This window comes from Prunus dulcis, chromosome 1 (genome assembly GCF_902201215.1).
Source record: "Prunus dulcis chromosome 1, ALMONDv2, whole genome shotgun sequence".
Lineage (NCBI taxonomy): Eukaryota > Viridiplantae > Streptophyta > Magnoliopsida > Rosales > Rosaceae > Prunus > Prunus dulcis.
The window spans coordinates 37,081,924-37,100,519 of NC_047650.1; the positions used below are offsets into that span (position 1 = coordinate 37,081,924).

The 18,596-nt window shown below is 38.2% G+C and overlaps 2 protein-coding genes across 5 annotated transcripts; both read right to left on the reverse strand.

The window, feature by feature from the left end:
- Positions 1 to 42: 42 nt before the first annotated feature.
- LOC117614595 (uncharacterized protein At1g21580) lies at positions 43 to 9,087 on the reverse strand. 4 transcript variants are annotated; one of them, XM_034343460.1, is made up of 10 exons: positions 6,182 to 9,087; positions 4,074 to 6,145; positions 3,486 to 3,687; positions 3,236 to 3,386; positions 2,994 to 3,093; positions 2,763 to 2,837; positions 2,116 to 2,206; positions 1,529 to 1,947; positions 1,354 to 1,457; positions 43 to 770 (listed from the first exon to the last, which is right to left on the reverse strand). In XM_034343460.1, exons 1-10 carry the CDS (start codon positions 8,893 to 8,895, stop codon positions 345 to 347), a joined length of 6,354 nt encoding a protein of 2,117 aa, XP_034199351.1. In that variant the 5' UTR covers positions 8,896 to 9,087; the 3' UTR covers positions 43 to 344. The 4 variants fall into 4 exon arrangements, with proteins under 4 accessions (XP_034199351.1, XP_034199352.1, XP_034199350.1 ...); XM_034343461.1 differs by having other exon boundaries at positions 1,529 to 1,571; positions 1,677 to 1,947; positions 4,074 to 9,087; XM_034343459.1 differs by having other exon boundaries at positions 4,074 to 9,087.
- Positions 9,088 to 10,792: 1,705 nt separating this feature from the next.
- Positions 10,793 to 14,980, reverse strand: LOC117633968 (probable receptor-like serine/threonine-protein kinase At5g57670). Its single transcript, XM_034367847.1, has 10 exons — positions 14,451 to 14,980; positions 14,271 to 14,368; positions 13,749 to 13,998; positions 12,905 to 13,636; positions 12,551 to 12,799; positions 12,282 to 12,445; positions 12,112 to 12,191; positions 11,801 to 11,948; positions 11,554 to 11,703; positions 10,793 to 11,466 (listed from the first exon to the last, which is right to left on the reverse strand). The coding sequence occupies exons 1-10, from the start codon at positions 14,620 to 14,622 to the stop codon at positions 11,224 to 11,226; spliced, it is 2,286 nt and encodes a 761-aa protein (XP_034223738.1). The 5' UTR covers positions 14,623 to 14,980; the 3' UTR covers positions 10,793 to 11,223.
- Positions 14,981 to 18,596: the final 3,616 nt, after the last annotated feature.

Genomic DNA, 18,596 nt, shown 5'->3' on the forward strand with positions numbered 1-18,596 from the left:
CTCCTCCAACATTCAGAAAAAAATTCAGGCTCAGGGGAAAACTCGCATTGAAAACAATCTCATTTTAACACTTGTAAATTTACAGTATACAATGTACAAGGAAATTTATAAAAAAATCTCAATTTCTTAGTGAAGAAACAAAAAATCTATAACTAATACATCTGAAACTGATGAATTGGCTAAAATATCCGCTGGGCTATGGTGTACAAAGGATTCTCCCGGATCTGCCTCCTAATTTCTTCCAGTATTTACTCGAACCACATTTACAACAAACTAATTACTCCATGGAAACTAATTACTCCATGGCATATAGCTTGTGTGCCGTCCCTCTTCAGCTGCCACTGTTACAAGATGTTTGTCTTCGGACTCCTATCCAGTAAACGAACCGGTTTAATTAGCTCATCAAGATCATCTAATTCTAATTCAGAGGAATCACTGTCGCACGATGCAGCTTGCTCATTTATTGGATCGTTGCTTTCTCCAGCCTCCTCATCACTAGCATCAATGCTAATGAAATCAGCAGCCCTTCCATCATCAAATATGTCATCACCATTTTGTGCACAGTGCTTTCCAGACACTGCTCTCGGCTCAGAAAAATTGATATCCTTGGATACAAAGTAACGGCCCCAAGCATTTTTTTGTTCTCTTGTTCGTTTCCTTTTCTTTCCCTTTGTTCGGTTTCTGGGGTGGTGAAGCTTGCATTTAGGACCTTGAGGACAGGTTCCAGTTGCTTCAAAAGACGGGCAGACATAGCTGTGCTTCTTCCGGCACTGTGAGGGAGATATATATATTCTATTTTACTTATTCCAACATTAGTGTATGTTTTTTGTTGAGAGAGAGAGAGAGAGAGAGAGAGAGAGAGAGAGAGAGAGAGAGAGAGAGGGTGAAAACCTAATATACGAGAAATGCACCTATTTTCCACATATCTATAATTTAACAAATTATACTCAACAAATCCACCTATCCTATTCCCAAAACATCCTTAATAAAAAGGATGATGTATTCATTGAACCATACGTCCAAATGAGTGTTCAAAAATTTCTTTCCCACAAAATCAATATGCATGCTTGATGCGTCTACTACAGTTAACTTTCTACTCTCCTCTTCCATCAACCATTCCACTATCTTCCCATACACCCCAACCAGTTTTTCCTATGGCATGTCCAAATGAATGTGGGAAAGGAATGTTTGAAAATTCCTTTCCCACATAATCAATATGCATCCCCACATGCCACATGCACAAATTAAACTAACAGATTAGCCTTCGTACTAACAAGAGAGATGAGTCACAGATTCAAACCAATATAAAGATCAAAACAAACAAAAAGAAAGCTGTATATAATAAAACATTACCTCATTCCCGTCAGCACAATATCCCTTAAGAAATCCTTCACAAGTAGATGCCTTTGGATTCACATTTACATGTCTGTAAGGACAACTTTCATTGGAGCACAAACCTGCCAGGAAACCTGTTAGAATTTTTCATTTCCATTAATACCTTAAATAGCACAATGTTACCAGAATGCACCTTGCAAAAAGTAAGAACAGTCCTGCATTCTTTCTGGAATGACCTGCATGAAGATAAATATAAATAGAGAAAAAAAAGAAGGTAAAATATCGGAAAAGAAGTATAAAGATCTGCTGTAGATCACGTGAAGTCCTATCACATGGTAAACCTTATGAGTCAACTTGCAGTTGGGATTGGAACACAACCCCTTCAGAAACTTTGTGCAGACTGCAATTTTAGAGGGATCATGAATATAGGGGCATTTTCCATCATCCTTGTTGCACTTCCCAAATCTCGTAAAAAACTGACAGTACTTCCGCTTTTTTGCCAACCGCAGTCTGGCAGTGTGCAAACTCCATCGAACTCTTTCACTAGCCAATATGCGAGTTCGTTTCTTCGGATTTCTGATAAGCTGATTACCATTGCCAATCCGCACATATCTGCCAAAATGGAAATGCATTTATATTTGACAACTTAAAAGCTTAAGAGGAGAGTAACTATAACTTGGAGGTTTCTACGTCAACACAATCAACTGGCATTCACATTTGCTCGTATTAATTGCAGCAATCTATGTACTCTATTTCAAAGCATAGACTAAAGCAACTTACTCATCATTGCCGATCACCAATCTCCTTGGAACATAAGATCTCTTGGCATCTTTTTCTGGATTGAGCACAGCAGAGCTTGATGATTCGTCATCTACACACAGCATGAGTGAAGACTGTATGACAAATTTGCTGATAAGATATTATCAGAATAGAGTGTACATATCCCAAACTGAGAGAAAAAAGAAGGCTTTGAAAAAGAAAACACCTAAAAGGTCAATCAGCTTAGAAATATTTCTCGGACTCTGGACATACAGCTAAATATAATTCAAACAAGAAAACAAAAAACAGAGTACAGTGTGTAGGCACATGCTGATAAACTATACATTTAACCTGCAAAATAATGTCAAAATCTTGTCGCAATAGAAATCAGCAGTTCCAAACTAGTCAGCAACCAGGGGCACATCATCAGCCCAAAGTTATAAATCCCAAAGATATGAAGAAAGAAAAAAAGTCCCTCTCTTCCCACTTCCCAGTCACTCGGGAACTAGATGTGACTATCTAATCGTAAGGGGAAAAAAGGTTGAAACTTAAGAACATGTAGTGACCAGATCCAATGTCCAGAAAAAGAAAAAAGTAAACAAAGCTCCTTCTATATGAAGCACAAAAAGATGAGTAGGGCATTCAATATGCAGCTAAATTAAGTCCACCTGAAATTCTCTGAAGTGTTCGCCTTGAAGGATCCATTTTGTAACGGACAGAACCAATGCGGAATATACGTTTTCCTGCCATATCATGAGATACTTAATAATCAAGTAAACATCCTTTGAGAAACGACATATTGAAGGTGCACACCATATGCAATACAAAAAGCAAGAACTGCTCATGCATCTGAGACATCAGAATTATCATAAGGCTCACTACACTATGAACTGACTTACCCGATATATTATTTCTAAATTTAGACCCAGAACTAACGCAAGCAGCACCACTGTGTTCTCTTTTCTTCTTCTCTACTGCAGCAACAGCACGTGTAGCTTCCTAGACAATGTTAATACAAATAATTAATATGGAGAGGGAAAAAACGGTTTCTGACTTGGCAACCATTACTTGACTTAAAAGAAAGGGGATAACTTTGAAGGGAAAAATAATAGCCTGCCTGTTCGTATATAGCAAAACTAACCTCATTAGCTTTCTTTGAGCGATTTTCAATGGATTTTGACCATTTTAAACTGGACCCACCAACACTTAATACTTTGTACATTCTAAGTGAAAATCCATGGGTTGACCTAGTGTATACAGTATCCCGCCTTCTTGACAGCAGCAGTTTTTTACTGAAAGAAGAGATTAATATTTGATCTGCTTAAGCAACATATCCAAATGTGATTAAAACTAAATGCAGCTTCAAAGCAAGAAAAAAAAATATAGCATACCTGATTGTTGATGCGGAACTATATTTGAAGTTGGAAGCCTGACTTTGCATGGAAGTCCTCCAGTGTCTTGCTCTTTTCCAAGGAAACAGGTGAGGCAATACCTTCTGATGGTCAAATGAATCACCATCATTGTTCGATGACTGTGTACCACGTGGCGTCCACACCAAAGAGTGTTTTCCAGTTTTACTTGTCTTTGCAATAACTGAAAATAGAAACCCCACTTGATTTTATCATGCCAGAGGTAATATGATTATAAAACACGGAAGGGGTTACCATACGAGAATGTCAAATTTGTAAAATGATATCATCACTGAAATGTGAAGCATGAAAAGAACTTAAGTTGGAAAAGGTTGCAAAAAAAAAGGAAGCTTAAATACATTTAACAAAGTTGGAAGAGGACAACATTAAGGAAAGAGAAAAACATTCAGATGCATAACAGTTGGCAGTAATCAATAAATGAAATTGATCAAAGCTACTTTTGCCCAGATCCAGAAAATGCATTTCAAAATATTGGTTGATGCCACCTATCAGTGTAAAAGAATATTATTGCAAGGAGAACACCTCATTGAAAAAGTTCTAATAGCATACCCTTTTGTGATCGCTTCTTGCCATATATTCTGCTGGGGACAATCTTAGGAACCTTTTGCACCTGTGAGTTTAAATTGTCATTAGACGTGATAACTGCCTGTTTAGCATGACCTTCTGAAGATGTCCTAATTAGCTGATTTTTGCGCCTCTTGTAGTAGCCGTCAAAGGATGAGTGTTGGATCTTATCAGTATTGTGGACAGGAAGGTCACAAGGACTGGAAGATGCAACCAACTGATTTAACTTGCGCTTTACATAGACAATATTCTTCGTATTTGAAGGCGCCGAATTTCCATCATGTAGTTCCGTCTGGTTTTCCAAACTGTTGAATGGACCACTATGATTTTCCTGAGTTTCAGAAGTTACCAGTGAGTCATTGACAACAATTTTTGCATCTTTAGTTTCCAAACAATTCATAGGATCTGACGTATTTTCACCACTAAGAAGTGGCTCAGCCAATTGGGATGATGTACGAACCCCCAAAGAGATGGCATCACAAGTAGATAATTTGGCTCCATTGGGCAACGGGGGTCTGGGCCTATCAAAAGGAGCATTCATTTCTCCCGTTCTCATGAGACTTGGAGGGTTTTTAACATCAACCCTACTTTCAGATCCTGCATTCTTCTTCAACCCATCTATACCTAAAGAGTTCAACCGATAAACAGCTGAGCTAAACCCATGAGAGCTTTGAGGTAGAGCAGCAACTGGAACTGGTTTTCTAACAAGGCTGTTGCCTTTACGCACATAAGAATTACTCTGAAGTTTTCCATCTTTTTGTGGTAAATTCCTTTGGGGTGGAACAGTACTCGAGAAAGGCATACTTGCAGGAAGAGAAGATGCAGATGCATTACCATTTCGATGCCAAGTCCGAGGTTTTGCCATATGAGTTGACGAGCCAGTCTTCTTTGAGGTAGAAAACACAGAATATGAATGACCTGGAACAATCCTATGAGTAGCTTGACCCAACTGATTCTTCACCCGTGATTCAGCAGTTACGAGATTCAAACCATGAGCTGTCTTTTTGATATCCTGCAATGGCAAAGCTACTGTCTTCCCCATGACTGATTGACCACCTTCAGTTACAGGATGTGATGTTAAATTAGATTTGGTACACTCTGATAATGAATTTCGAGCAGATGCACTGCAACCAACTTCAACCACAGACTTCAAACCTAATTTCTGGTCATCACCACAATCTTTTCCATCAGAAATTTTAATAACTGATGGACTACAAGTTCGCATCTGCACGCCAGGGACATCAGTTGAAGTTTCTGGAGAACCTGTATCTGATAGTGTATCAGGCACAGACTCCACCCCTTCATTAGAGTTAGTGGTGGATACTTCATTGTCATTGGCGCACAACAGCAGACGATTTGAAGCAAGCGGCAATGAATCTTTCACAGAGACATAATCTGATTCCATATCTGTGCAGGAAAATTTATAACCTAACTCTGGAGGCTCGACTTCTGAAGAAACTCTGCATAAAGCAGTCTCACCGTGTATAATAACTTGCTCGTCTGTTGCAACTATATCAAAATTTTCTTCACGATTGCTTTCTATGTCCATAATGTCAAGGTGATGATTATTTATGACCATAACTTGAGTACCTGCCTCTTTCTGCTCATTTCTCAATTGTGATGGACAAAGGAATAGTGTATCTGGAACTGACTCTTCATAAATTGAACAGGAGTCCACACCTTGGTGCTCAGACTTCATACCATCATTAGTAAAGGCATCCCTAGCTGCAGCTACAGCATCAGATAATACTCCTGCTAAATTATCCTTGAGAAATACAGCGCTTCCTTCTTGAGAAGGCATTAAATTAGCAGTAGCAAGGAGAAGACCTGTGCTGGAAGCAGCAACTTCGTCTTCTTCTTGTGTTGGATTACCATTAGACTTCAAAGGTGCATCTGTACATTCTGTATAAAATGTAGATTTATCTGCAGGTCCATCATTGGTTTGAGATGTAGTCAATACTAAATGAGAGGCAGATAACTTTCTCTTCTTTATATACTTCGGTGAAGTCTCATTGGGATCACAGTTAACATCACTTCTAGTTGATAACTTAGTCTCACAAAACCCATCTACTGAGCTTTTCCCATGAATAACAGTTACCCCATCATTAACAGGTTGTGAGCCAATATCTAACTTTCCAACACCAAAAACAGAAACTTCTGCATGACTAGCATCCTTCAGGGATGAACTTACTGTTGTATCCACAGAATTTTTGTTGACGGAAACATTTATAGGCTCTGCACAAGTGTTGGAAGCCCTTGACGAGTCTAACCGAGTCCTAACTTTTCTCTTCTTTTTATTCTTATGAGTAACACTCTTACTATCTCCAACTGACTTTGTAATATCTGGAGATCTTTGTGTGGCACAAATTCCAAATGATCTAGAGGCACCATCTGCAGATGGTTGCTTACCAATAATATTCTCATCATAATTAGTACAAACTTTGTCAGAATCCCAGGTGGTACCTCCACCAGAATTGGAGCAAACAGCTAAGGTCTCCCCCGAACTTGACAAACCAACAGTCATGCTGCTTTCTGCTGAAGATATACCCTTTGGAAGTTCTTCCACAAAACCAATTTGAAGTGATGTGGGGAACTGATATTTACAAACTTTCTCATTGATGGCATCCACAGTGCCAATGTCGTGAACAATTATTTCCTGATGCAACACATTTCTCCCACTCTCAATATCCAAGGTGGTTTCTGTACCATGGCCTGAACCATTTGCATTCATAATGTCGTCATGCATCATAATTTTCTCTGAACTTAAAAAACCAGAATTGGCATTGCCTTCTACAGACAGCATGGCCTCTGATGATTCTTTTCGAATGACATTATCAAGCGATAAACTGTTACCACTGTGACAAATCTGTTTGCTGACATCTATAACACCATCAGTTTCAGGACAACTAGCTACCCTAAGTGAATCAGTTACATTGTTGCTAAAATTTGAAATCTTAAGCAAGCCCTGGACAGAAGTATCTACAGTCAGAGGACCCTGATCAATGTTAAATCCTTCATGATTCGAAGAACCCAATTTTGAAGTTGAGTTGCTCCCAGTACTCTTACTACAAGAGTTGGCTTCAGTGCCATGCTCATCTGATAACATGTTCAGGGAAGAGCCATCTACTTTTTTATTTACAGGCAATGCATGCACATCGTTTGAACAAGGATCAGCAAAAGAAGAGGTTTCGTCCTTGTCAACCCCAAAGGCTGCAGATGGTCTACAAATAAAGCTATCTGCTACCCCAGGTTCATCAATCTTATTTTTTGGCAGTGGTTGAGGATTTATGATCTTTTTCACTACTTTCTTTGCCACTTTTTTCTTCTTAGAAACCTTGTGAGAGGGCATTTGACAAGAACCAGCACTTTTACCATCTCTTTGTAAAACCTTGCTTTTTGAAGCCCTTTCCACTTCACTCTTTCCAAACGAATCATCAGTCACATTAGAACACGGCTGTGAATCGATATCACACCTACTCTCAACACCAGAAGTAGTCACTTCCTCTTCCAACAGTCGCGGGTCCTTGTCTGAATTGGATGTCATATCCTCAACAACTACAGAGCTATCCAAATGTACAGCATCCTCACTGAGTTTAGTAAGTTGCGAACTTGAAAAATCCCTGTCAAACACTGAATCTCTCTTAAAATTCCTATTCCCAACAGTCTTCGCCACTAGGGAATTCGATTTAAATGATACATCAAGTTCCAAAGGGCTCCCACCTCTCTCTTCTTCATCCATCTCACGATCCGAATACTCATAATGTCCTTTCCCTCTGTGGGAACTAGAGCCAGAATTATCAAAATAAGCAGAGTAATGCTTGTGACTAGGTTTCGCCATTTGCAGCCGGAGCAAAGCACTCTTCTTCTGAATCTGCTTCCTCCTATTATTACTACTACCTCTTCCTGTTTCCGAACCATAATACTCCCGATTCCCTGAAACATTCCGACCTCCATTAGTCTCATCAACCTCGAACGGATCATATAACTCTCTACTAGCTTGTCTGTCATGATGAACCCATCTCTGAGTATTCTCATACACTTCATCCCTCCTACCACCACCACTCCTCATCAACTCATCATACCTGCCATCGTAACCTCCGGATTTCGAATCAAAATCCAAATTATTCGAATTCAAATTATTCGAATTTTGATTCGACACAAACCCCAATTCGCGATAAGCAATTTCAGAATTGGGTTCTACACGAGCTCGGCGACGATTATTATACTCATCGTCGCCCGGCCGCTGATCCCGGAGCAGTTGTTCATTGTACTCGCCTCTAAACCTAGCACTACCACTACCCTCTGATTCAAGCCTAAACTGGGGTTTAAGCAATTCACGATCACGCTCAAAATCAAGATAAGCCCTCGAAGGGTCCCAAGAATCGGGATTCTTTTCGAGGTAGGGAAGATCAAATTGGGGCAATCGTTGATGGCGATGGCGCTCGGCATCAAGAGTGACTCGGCTGGAGACACGGGGCGAGGAGACAGGGAAGTCGTGAAGAGAATGAAAGGTTCTAGAATGTTCGGATTCAAAGGGCAATTGGGGCTGGCTGGGGTTGTAGGGATGGGGCGGCGGTGGTGGAGGTGGAGGCAGGGGGTGATATGATGACGTTGGGGGTAGTGGTGGAGGTGGAGGCGGCGGTGGTTGGATTTGTGGTGGTGGTTGCTGGTGGTGGTGGTGGTGGTGGTTGTAGTGGTGGTTGTTGTGGTGGCGGTGAGGATAGTTTGGGAGATTCGGGGGGTCGGCTGGGTAGGGATTAGAAGTAGCGTACCTTGGGTGGTGGTGAAGGTACTGAGGCAGGTCCATGGAAGGCAGATCTTGGGTTCCTTCTTTGGCTTCTTCTTGGGTTTCTTGGCTCTGCTCTTCTTCTTCTTTGAATTTCTTGCGCGACTTTGCGTTTCTTTTGTTTGGGTTCAATCCAAATTGGATCGGCTTTTTTTCTTTTTGTTTTTGGGTGGGCAGTTTTTTCTCGCGTTCACACTTTGAAACCGATGTAAAGGTTTTTTTCAGTTTACGAAATAAGACGACATGTCGTTCTTATGTTTCAGTTTTCAAATGGTACGTACGTGTTAGAGGTGTATAATTTTTTTTTTTTTTTTACCAAACCCATTCTTTGAATCTTGACTGACAAATCTTTTAAATATTTTCCAATTATAATTTGATTATCATTTATGTAAAATAAATGAGTCAATAATTTGACAAGATACGCGTTTAAGATACAAAAGATCCACTAATACCCAAATGATTTTCATCGTCTTTGAGTTTGACAAATTTCAACCCACTCTTACGTAAAAAAATGTTTTACTACGGTCATCCGTAATGTAAATCATGTGAGGAGCAATAGCACAGGGTTTTTAATTTTTTTTATTTTTATACAAGCGATATTCTACTTTAATATAATCTAAAATACGAAAAAGAAGATTCAAACTCATGTGCAGAGTGGGAAGCACATCCGCTCTAACCAACTTGACTAAGCTCATATCTACTTAAATTCACTTATACATTACAAAATTCAAAACTTCCCATTATGCAATAAAGAAGGAAACGATAGTGAGTTTTGGTTATAAAATATTTTCTAGTATTTCAATGTCTGGCTAAATTAAAGAGAGCTTCATCTTAAGAACTCCTATAAAATAAGTTATTTTAGCTAGTAAATAGTGAGTGAGTTGGAATTGCTTTTTTTTCTTTGTTTTTTTGTGTTATCTCTCTCCTTTTCATGGCTATTTACCTCGTTTTGTTCACGGAATGGATTTGAGGGGAAATCAATTCCCATGTCATTTCCTAAGGAATGGGAATGAAAGATTCATTTCCTAAGAAATGGGAATGAAAGATTCATTTCCGACGTTTGAGGAGATTTCACTTTTTTTTTTCCCATGTTTGTTTTGAGTAGGAATGGAAAACAAATTTATATATAATTTTACAATTATACCCATATTAAATCAAATAAAAAAAGTATGCATTTAATGATACATTGTAATTCTAAATTGTTAATGGGGACAAAATAGTCATGAAAATTATGCATTGAATGTTGGCTCATTTTCCCAAACTTTCCCATGAAGAGGGAAAACAAAACTCAAGTTGAGAGGAGGGCTTCACTTTCCCCCCTACTTTCCCATGTGCCAGACAACTATTTCCCATGTCTGTACTTACCAAACATGAGAAAGCAATTGAATTCTCATTGCCAAGCCTCCATTCCCATGAACCAAACGGGGATTGTTTTCCCTTCAATGAAGTTTCCCTTTCGACCCAACAACAAAAAATTAAAAAAAGTACTCTTGCTATGCTAGTGAAATTTATGAGTACTGTAGTGGAAATGACCAAAATGGGTCTGAAGTGTCGGTGAGAGGTTCATGGATGGGAAGAAGACTGGTTGACTTGCCATGAATTCTGACCAAAAACTTGGTCCATAGAAATGGTGGTTCTGTTGGTAGGTTGTGAGGTGTAGGGGAGACCCTCATGACTTTAGTGGCATAAAGGGCTTTTCACCATGTGAGGATGCTGATGGATATAGTGTGGTCCAGTGGAAAGCAATCTGACAACAAAGTAATTTTGAAGGAGAAAGCAAATTTACCGAGTTGGAGGGAGGATAATGACTTGCATTTGTATATCCCATTTCTTATTTCACATTTATGAGCACTGTACTTTTAGAATCGAAATAAGATATTCGAATTTGAGACATCTACTAGGTTTTCAAGGCCACATGTAGACAAACGTAAGCAGAATCACTCATATTTCAGGCTTGTGCTCACTCTCAGCAAAATGAAAAACCACCCAGAATTACATCTTTCAACATTACAACAGTGTCCAACTCTTGTGGTCTAATTGAGACCAAGAAGTAAACTGACACTCTTAAGACAAACGAAAAAAGAAAACCAAAAAACATGTAAAAGGAAAACCAGCCCAATAAACAAGGACTAGTTTTATGACTGTTAGGGAAGGAGGAGGGCACACACAGAAACAACCTCTCATCCTAAACCCATCTATAACTATAAGCCAACCACTTGGAGAAGATGTGAAAACCATTGTTTTTAGTTTTCCTTTTCTTTTTCTTTTTCTTGAGGGGGATTAATATACAAATGAATCACGCAAATGGGAAGTGAAATTACTAGAGCATTGTGCCAGTAAAATTGTTGATTAGTCAAAGCTTGATGAGCGGCTCCACCGGCCTTTCAGGTAGTCCTCTAAAGAGACACTTTGCTCAATGCTGCTCATGGAGAGTGAGTCATCCTCCACATCTAGCAGTGCAAGGTTAAGGTGAGACTGCAGATTCGAACGTGGACATGCTTCGTCCTCGAGCACATCGGATTCCTCCAGAGCATGAACTTGTAGCCTTGCCCACTTAATCGCATCTGCATCACCTTGAAGGAGCTTCACAATCTGTGCTCAGAAAGAACGGATATAATTTTGTTAAAGTTTATTCAGATATATTAGTTGCATGCTATGAAGCCATCACATCCAACTTACAAAGCTCATTTGGGGCCTAGCTCGTGGGGCATGTCTTATACAAAGAGTGGCTGCTAAAACCATTCTCTCTATCTGGTCCTGGTTGTAGTCATTGCTTAAGCACGGATCTAATAGTTGAGACACCTTCCCACCGCTTAGAATTGGCTTGGCCTGGACAATACATTTCAATAATTCAACTTTCTATCAGAAGACAACGTCAAGAGGTACAAAGAGTACTGCTAAACCTTATTGGAAAAGCGGGACATACCCACATGACCAGGCTCTCATGGCCTTTTGGATAGTCACTGCTTATAGGCTTTCTTCCAGAAAGAAGCTCAAGGAGTACGACACCGAATGCATATACGTCAATCTTGTCGTTTACTTTGCCATACATAAAGTATTCAGGAGCCAAGTAGCTGCATTAAAATGCAATAATGTTATTAACTAATCAGCATGCCATAATTTACATTGTTTTCCTAAGCAGTATTTACAATTTGAAATTTTATTCATCTTTGTAGAAAAACAGAAGTCTACAGATAGAAGATGAAAGCCAAAAAGCTGTGAGATGAAGTTACAAACCCAAAGGTGCCTGCAACATCAGTGCATGTTATATGTGAAGAGGAGGTTGATGCCCATTTTGCCAGTCCAAAATCAGAGAGCTGAAAAAACCATGTAGAAATAGTATAAATCACTGACCATTTGAAGAAGAAAAAAACTGCAAATTTGAAAGCAACAAAATGATCAGGTACCTGTGGCTCAAAATCATCAGATAGTAGAATATTGGATGACTTGACATCCCTGTGGATTACAGGTTGAGCACTGCTGGTGTGCAGATAATCCAAGGCCTCAGCTACACCAACAGCAACCTTATATCTCTCATTCCAACCAAATGTAAGCGGATCCTTCTTACTTCCTAATACGATAAAAATCAAAAAAGTTGTAAATTAAAGTAGAATTTGAACAGAAACACAAATCTCTTCAAGTAATGTCTAAAGCCAGAGACATATATAGTATGTACCATGGAGATTCTCTTCAAGGCTTCCTCTTGATAAGAAATCATAAACCAAGAGAAGATTGTTATCCTCAAAACAGAACCCCAAAAGGGAAATAATGTTATTGTGGTTTAAGGTAGTAATAATCTCTATTTCCAAAACAAACTCCTTCAATACATCTTCAGATGGTTTTAAGATTTTCACAGCAAGCTCTTTGCCGTCAGGAAGGCAGCCTCTATAAACTTGACTGCTACCGCCTCTCCCAATGAAGTTTTCTGGGATTACAGAAAGAAAGAAAAAAGTTTTCTTGAATAAACCACATAAATACAAATGGGAAAATGAGCAGGATATTTGGCATATGAACTGTGTGGACAACATACCAGCCAAGAAATATGATGTTGCTGACTGAAGTTCCTTGTAGGTGAACAATCTGCAAGTAGCCGAGTACTTCTCATGCAAACCCTCCAATTCTTTAGGCAGGCCTTTTGAACTGTGGTCTGGTGAAGGTGGGGCAGTCACTGCCTCACTACCCACCGCAACAATTGCACCACTTTCTCCATTCAAACAAAAAGGTTGATCTTCACCTGGATCACAAGTACTTCTTCTATCATCAAAATTGGAGGTGGCTGAAGGCTGCCTACTGGGCAACTGCATTGCCCACTGAACTACTGAGATCTTCCGCACCAGAGACCTCTCTGAAATTTGCTGGTCTGGTAATACAGCCCGTCGAAGCAGTGGCCAACCAGGTCTCGCTTCAGGTAATTCTCTGATCAACATAGAAATAGAACTTGCTGCTGCTTCCTCTTCTTTCTGTACTGGCACTATAGCCATAGATCTATCTTCACCATCATCCGCAGAAGACTCCACTGCAGACTGGTGACAAGAATTATCCACAGAGGGCCGTGAACATATTGAGCATTTCTGTTTTGCAACAGTCTCAGAAGATTCCAAAAAGAGTTTAGCAAATCCCTGCTCCAATTTTTGACAATCGACCGGACCATATGTGTCCTTCAAGGCCACACTGTCACTGCCTTCATTTAGTACTTTGGAAGACTTATGCAGTGATCGGTGAAATGCAGTGAGCAAACCATTTCGGCGACGGTCTTCACTTCCTGAAAACAAGCACGCAACTTAGAACCCCATCCACTACAGCTATAAACAAATTAAACAATAAAAACCATAGAAAGCACCCCAAAATTAGAAGAAGAAAAAAAATCTAAATACCTTGGGGGTCACAATAAGTTGTTTGAGAGCCCTCTCTGTTAAACACAACTTTCCCATTATTTACAGCAAGAACCCCACAATCCTTGGACAGTTTCTTAGCACAGTACTTGGCAACGGTGGTCGATGACCGGATTTTATGGTGGTTCTGAGCAGTCCCCACTATAACCTTACTTGCAGTATAAGAATTTGCTTCCCTGACTAAAAATTTTTTGACTGATGCTCCTCTGCAGATTTTAAGCTTGAGATCCACCTGTAAATGTTCAACCAAAATCCCAACTTTTTAACTTTCTGTTAGGCCACTGAAAAAATGATGAAACTCTCCAATGCACTGAGACTGACGCAAAACTTGGCTTAATTGTTTTGAAACTTTAACTTCTCAAGTAGTGGAAAACATAAAAGAAAATATGATTCGTGCTTTCACTCTTTCTTTTTCTAAGCAAACAACCAGAGGATATAACAAAATATACAAAAGGACAACAAAATCCCAACGAATAAAAGAACAAAAATTTGCGAGAAATGAACCTGTTTCAAGTTGCAGAAACCTTCATAGACGGCAAGAACAGAGTCGAACGCTTTGACGAGGGAAAGAAGCGACGACTTCCCATCTTGATCCACAATTTCTACACATACCCAATTCATCAAAACCAGTTAGTTTTAAAAAAACAAAGAAAAGCAAAAATCTTTCACTTAAATTTCACTCACCATTTTTCCCAAGAACATGCAGAGCAATCACACGGTCACCAGGCTGAGCCACTTTGACCAGAGCCCAAGTAAGCAGCTCTCTGCTCTTGGCGTCCAGCTTCACTCCGACCACAACCGAACGGCCTCCAGAGCTCTCCATCTCTGCTTGTTCACCATAATTCTCTTGTACCATTTTCAAGTGCTACAATGCGTCAGAGTCCAAGCGATGTCGTTTTGGTATCTGGGTCAGTTTCCGGCGGCTCTGTGTTTCCGTTGCCGGTGCTGTGAATTCATGTCAAGAGGCTTAAAAAGAGGCTTAGAGAGAGAGAGAATGAGAGATGGGTTGGTTTGGCTTAGCTTGGCTTTAACCGTCGTTGGTTTGGTTTTCAATTTCAGGTGCTCGCAAATGGCAGTCATACCAGTAGAAGAAAAGGAAAGCGTAGCAATTTAAGGCTACAGGGCGGTCCTACTTTTACCGCTAATTCAACTCACGTTTAGTTTACTCTGATCGAGCTGCTTCAACCGCGAGTTATTATTATTGGTTAATAGCTTTCTGTGCAAGTGATTAAGGTTTTGTTTATGGCGATTGGATCTCTGGGTTGGCCCACCTGCAACGCACATGGACTTAGACGGGAATGGAATGGGCTTAAAAAACTTACCTTTAAAAAAAATATATATATATATATTTTTTATTCAACAAATGACGTGGTAGTATGTGATTTATTTATAATTCGACTCAATTCATTTTTTTGTTATTTTGAACAAGTAAGTTTCTCACATTTTAAATTGGTTTTGACAATTTTTTTCATATTATTCGAGAATATCAACGAGATTTCGTTTTCAAAAAAGTCATGAATGGAAATTATTTCTTTTCTTCTTTCTTATTACTTGTAATGTAAATACACGTGCCATTGAAGTTTAAAGACGATAACTATAACAAGAAACCCACATTCATAGTTGGAAATGCAAAACCTGTTTTTCTTTTCCTGAACATGCAAAAACTCTATTTAATGGGTTTTGAACACTCGTGAAAGATGTCATGTCATTCCTAAATTTCAGATAAACCTTACACTTACGTGAAAGAAAAAGGAATAATTAGGTCTAGTCTCTGGATGTGATATAAATTGGGTGAACATGGGGAGGTAAATGAGAACGACATGGGTCTTAATAAATGGGTAGAGCATGGGCATATGAGATGGATTGACTTTTTATTCGACACTGAATGTGATAGCATTGGAGGTACTTACACTATTGTTATTCACTTTTCTATATTCCTAGCTTTTGGATTGATTTGTATGACCGACGAATCTATCAACTTCTTTTTTAAATTTTTTTGGCCAAATATATATGACTTTATATCAACTAGCCAATCCAAATTAATTTGAAGAGAGTAATTAGTTAGGAGTTTATAAAAATTATATAAACTTGTGATAAGAGATTTACGACTGAAGTGATTAGAAGAAGTGTTGTTTATCCCAACACTTGAAAGTATTGTATTTGATTCCCGACCCCTAATCTTGCTTGTATATTTTAAAAGAAAAATACACACGCATGAGTTTGTGATAAGGAAAGTTGACTCCACGCGTACTTTATAAATTGATATACCTACGTATGCTAAATTTATGTATAAGGTATGAAATATATATATATATAACATGTTATAGTGACCATTAGCCAAAAGGAATGGACCATCACGAAAAAGATGACGCTAATGATTTAGTCAAGAAAGCATCTTAGTCTCTACTTTATGCTGGTCTCCTTTTTCTAATAGGATTTTGGTTGTTTAATGCCGTGTAATTGCTGAAAGTCAGGCCATAAAGTAGAGTGACAAAGGTTTACACACTGTTTTTTTTCCTTCATCAATATATAGCAAGTGAAATCATGAATAGAGGGATTCTTAGAGTATTGTGGTTGCAATTTTATATTTGTATGTTTTTAAAATTGTTGAAAAATTCAAGGGGTGACATTATTTTTCGGTTCCTACAGCTGAAATTTTTTAAAATACAATAAAAAGGCATTATCTTCCTAGATTAAAGAATAAACTGAGATAACTTATATATTGTTCGGTTTTTTTTTTATTTAGATCATTTCCTATTAAGATGGGCGATAATATATAAATTAAATTCACACACATTATACGAATGCTAGGACTCGAACTCATGATCTTTCATTGGAGGAATATTTACTTTAAACCACTACACTAATAGATCGTTCCTCAGTGATTATCTTTTTATCATCAACAACAAATATCATATCAAACAAAATGAAATGATACATAGGGATGGAGGTCACTACATGATAAATTCAATTCTCATTTAATATGAGGGACGAACCTTCTCTAGGCCGGAGTTATATACCTCCAGTACTTGTCTTTATGATTGCCATAATTTGACGACGACCAATTATAATCCCTGGTTAAGAATTTTACTCAATCATGAAAAACAGTCAAAATACCTCATTTTATCACAATGAATTCTTTTTAGTTCAAATTTTGTTAAACCGAATAAATTTTTATATAATATTATTAATTCAAATATTATAATACAATGAATTACATAGATAAATTGATAACACCACGTCACAGTATTACGATCGTTGTTCCCGAGTACAACTTTTACTATTAAACTAACCTAACAAGCATGAGTTATGATAATTTCCCATTCATGCTTCTAGACAAACCATTTATTCTTCCCCTCCTGCTCAATCTTCCCTTTTTCACGTAACATCAATTATTTTAAATCCTTATTTCGTTGTCTACATATCAAAATATTTAGGGTTAGGTGAAAACAGATCCACTTTTCAATTAAATTACGGTCGGTGGCAGAAAATAACTATGCCCGTGTGTGTGACAGCCTAAGAAAACAACTTTTTTTTTTACAGTGCCACGCTGCGCTCCTTCTATTCAATGCGTGTAAATATAACTATTATCACGTGACATCCAATCAGACCTCATACACGTGGGCAGCGGCGCTTAATTTTTATCGGTAAAGCCAACGGTGCTGTCCTAACACGTGGCCCAGAGGGCTCTCCGCCACGTGCCTCCTAATTTCCACCAGTATAATAATGTTATTTAAAATAAATAAATAGAATTAGGTGAAGCAAGAAAGTGAAGTGACGCTGTGTAACCGTACTAGTGGAGAAAGAAAGGGACTATTCTGAAAGATAATACGTCCAAAAATTATGGAACAACAAGAACAACTGGGTGGGTTTATTTTTTAAATTTTATTTTAATTAGGTCCAATTGTGACCAGGATTAAAATTATGGGTCCTAACATAATTCAAAGGGGTCCATAGGCAGCTTCCTCATGTTTAGTCTTTAGTGCTGGAATTATGCCTATTTTTGTGCTCCACTGTTTGGAGGGGATATTGTTAATAGTTGTAGCCAATGTGTGCTTTAGGAGCAATAAGAATTTTTTTTTTTTTTTTTCAAGGCCAGCTCCTTCTGTCGGTGGATTAATGTTAGAGTTGTTTCACGTGATGAAAATGACAAGCAATAACCCAAGTGATCATAATTTTTTTCTTTTCTGATCAAGTGATCATAAAAGAATTGATTCAAGGGAGATTCACTATTATACCCAATATATGGCCCAAATTATAAAAATACCCTATATAAAATGGACTTTAGAAACACACCCAAAGCCCATTTACAACATAACAAAAAAGCTTTTAACTTCTTATAAATTACAAAACTGCCATTAATTTCTTAAAACAAGCCCAACCCCAAAATCTCATAAAAATACCCAAAGCACTCAATAGGGCATCAAAGTAATTTAATAATCAATATTAAATTCAATAAGGCTAGCTATCATTTTTTGGGTTTTTTTTGGGTTTGTTTATAGGAATTCAATTGTGTAGGGTTTATTTATAATATTAGTGCTAGAAATGGGTATATCACTAAATATCCCTTGATTCAATATCACTAGTGACGGAGTTAGGATTCTTAGTATGAAGGGGTTAAAATTTCAAAATTACTTCTACTAGATTTTTCATCTTCAACTGAAAGGACCATTGCTAATCTAATTACAGCAATTGCATTGCTATGTCATATATTTTATAATATATTACAAGAGATTAATAATTAAGTGATTTTTTACCACCACTATGCATTATTAAGTATATTGATATTTTATCAAGAAGGGGACGGATTTGCTACACTAATAACGTTTA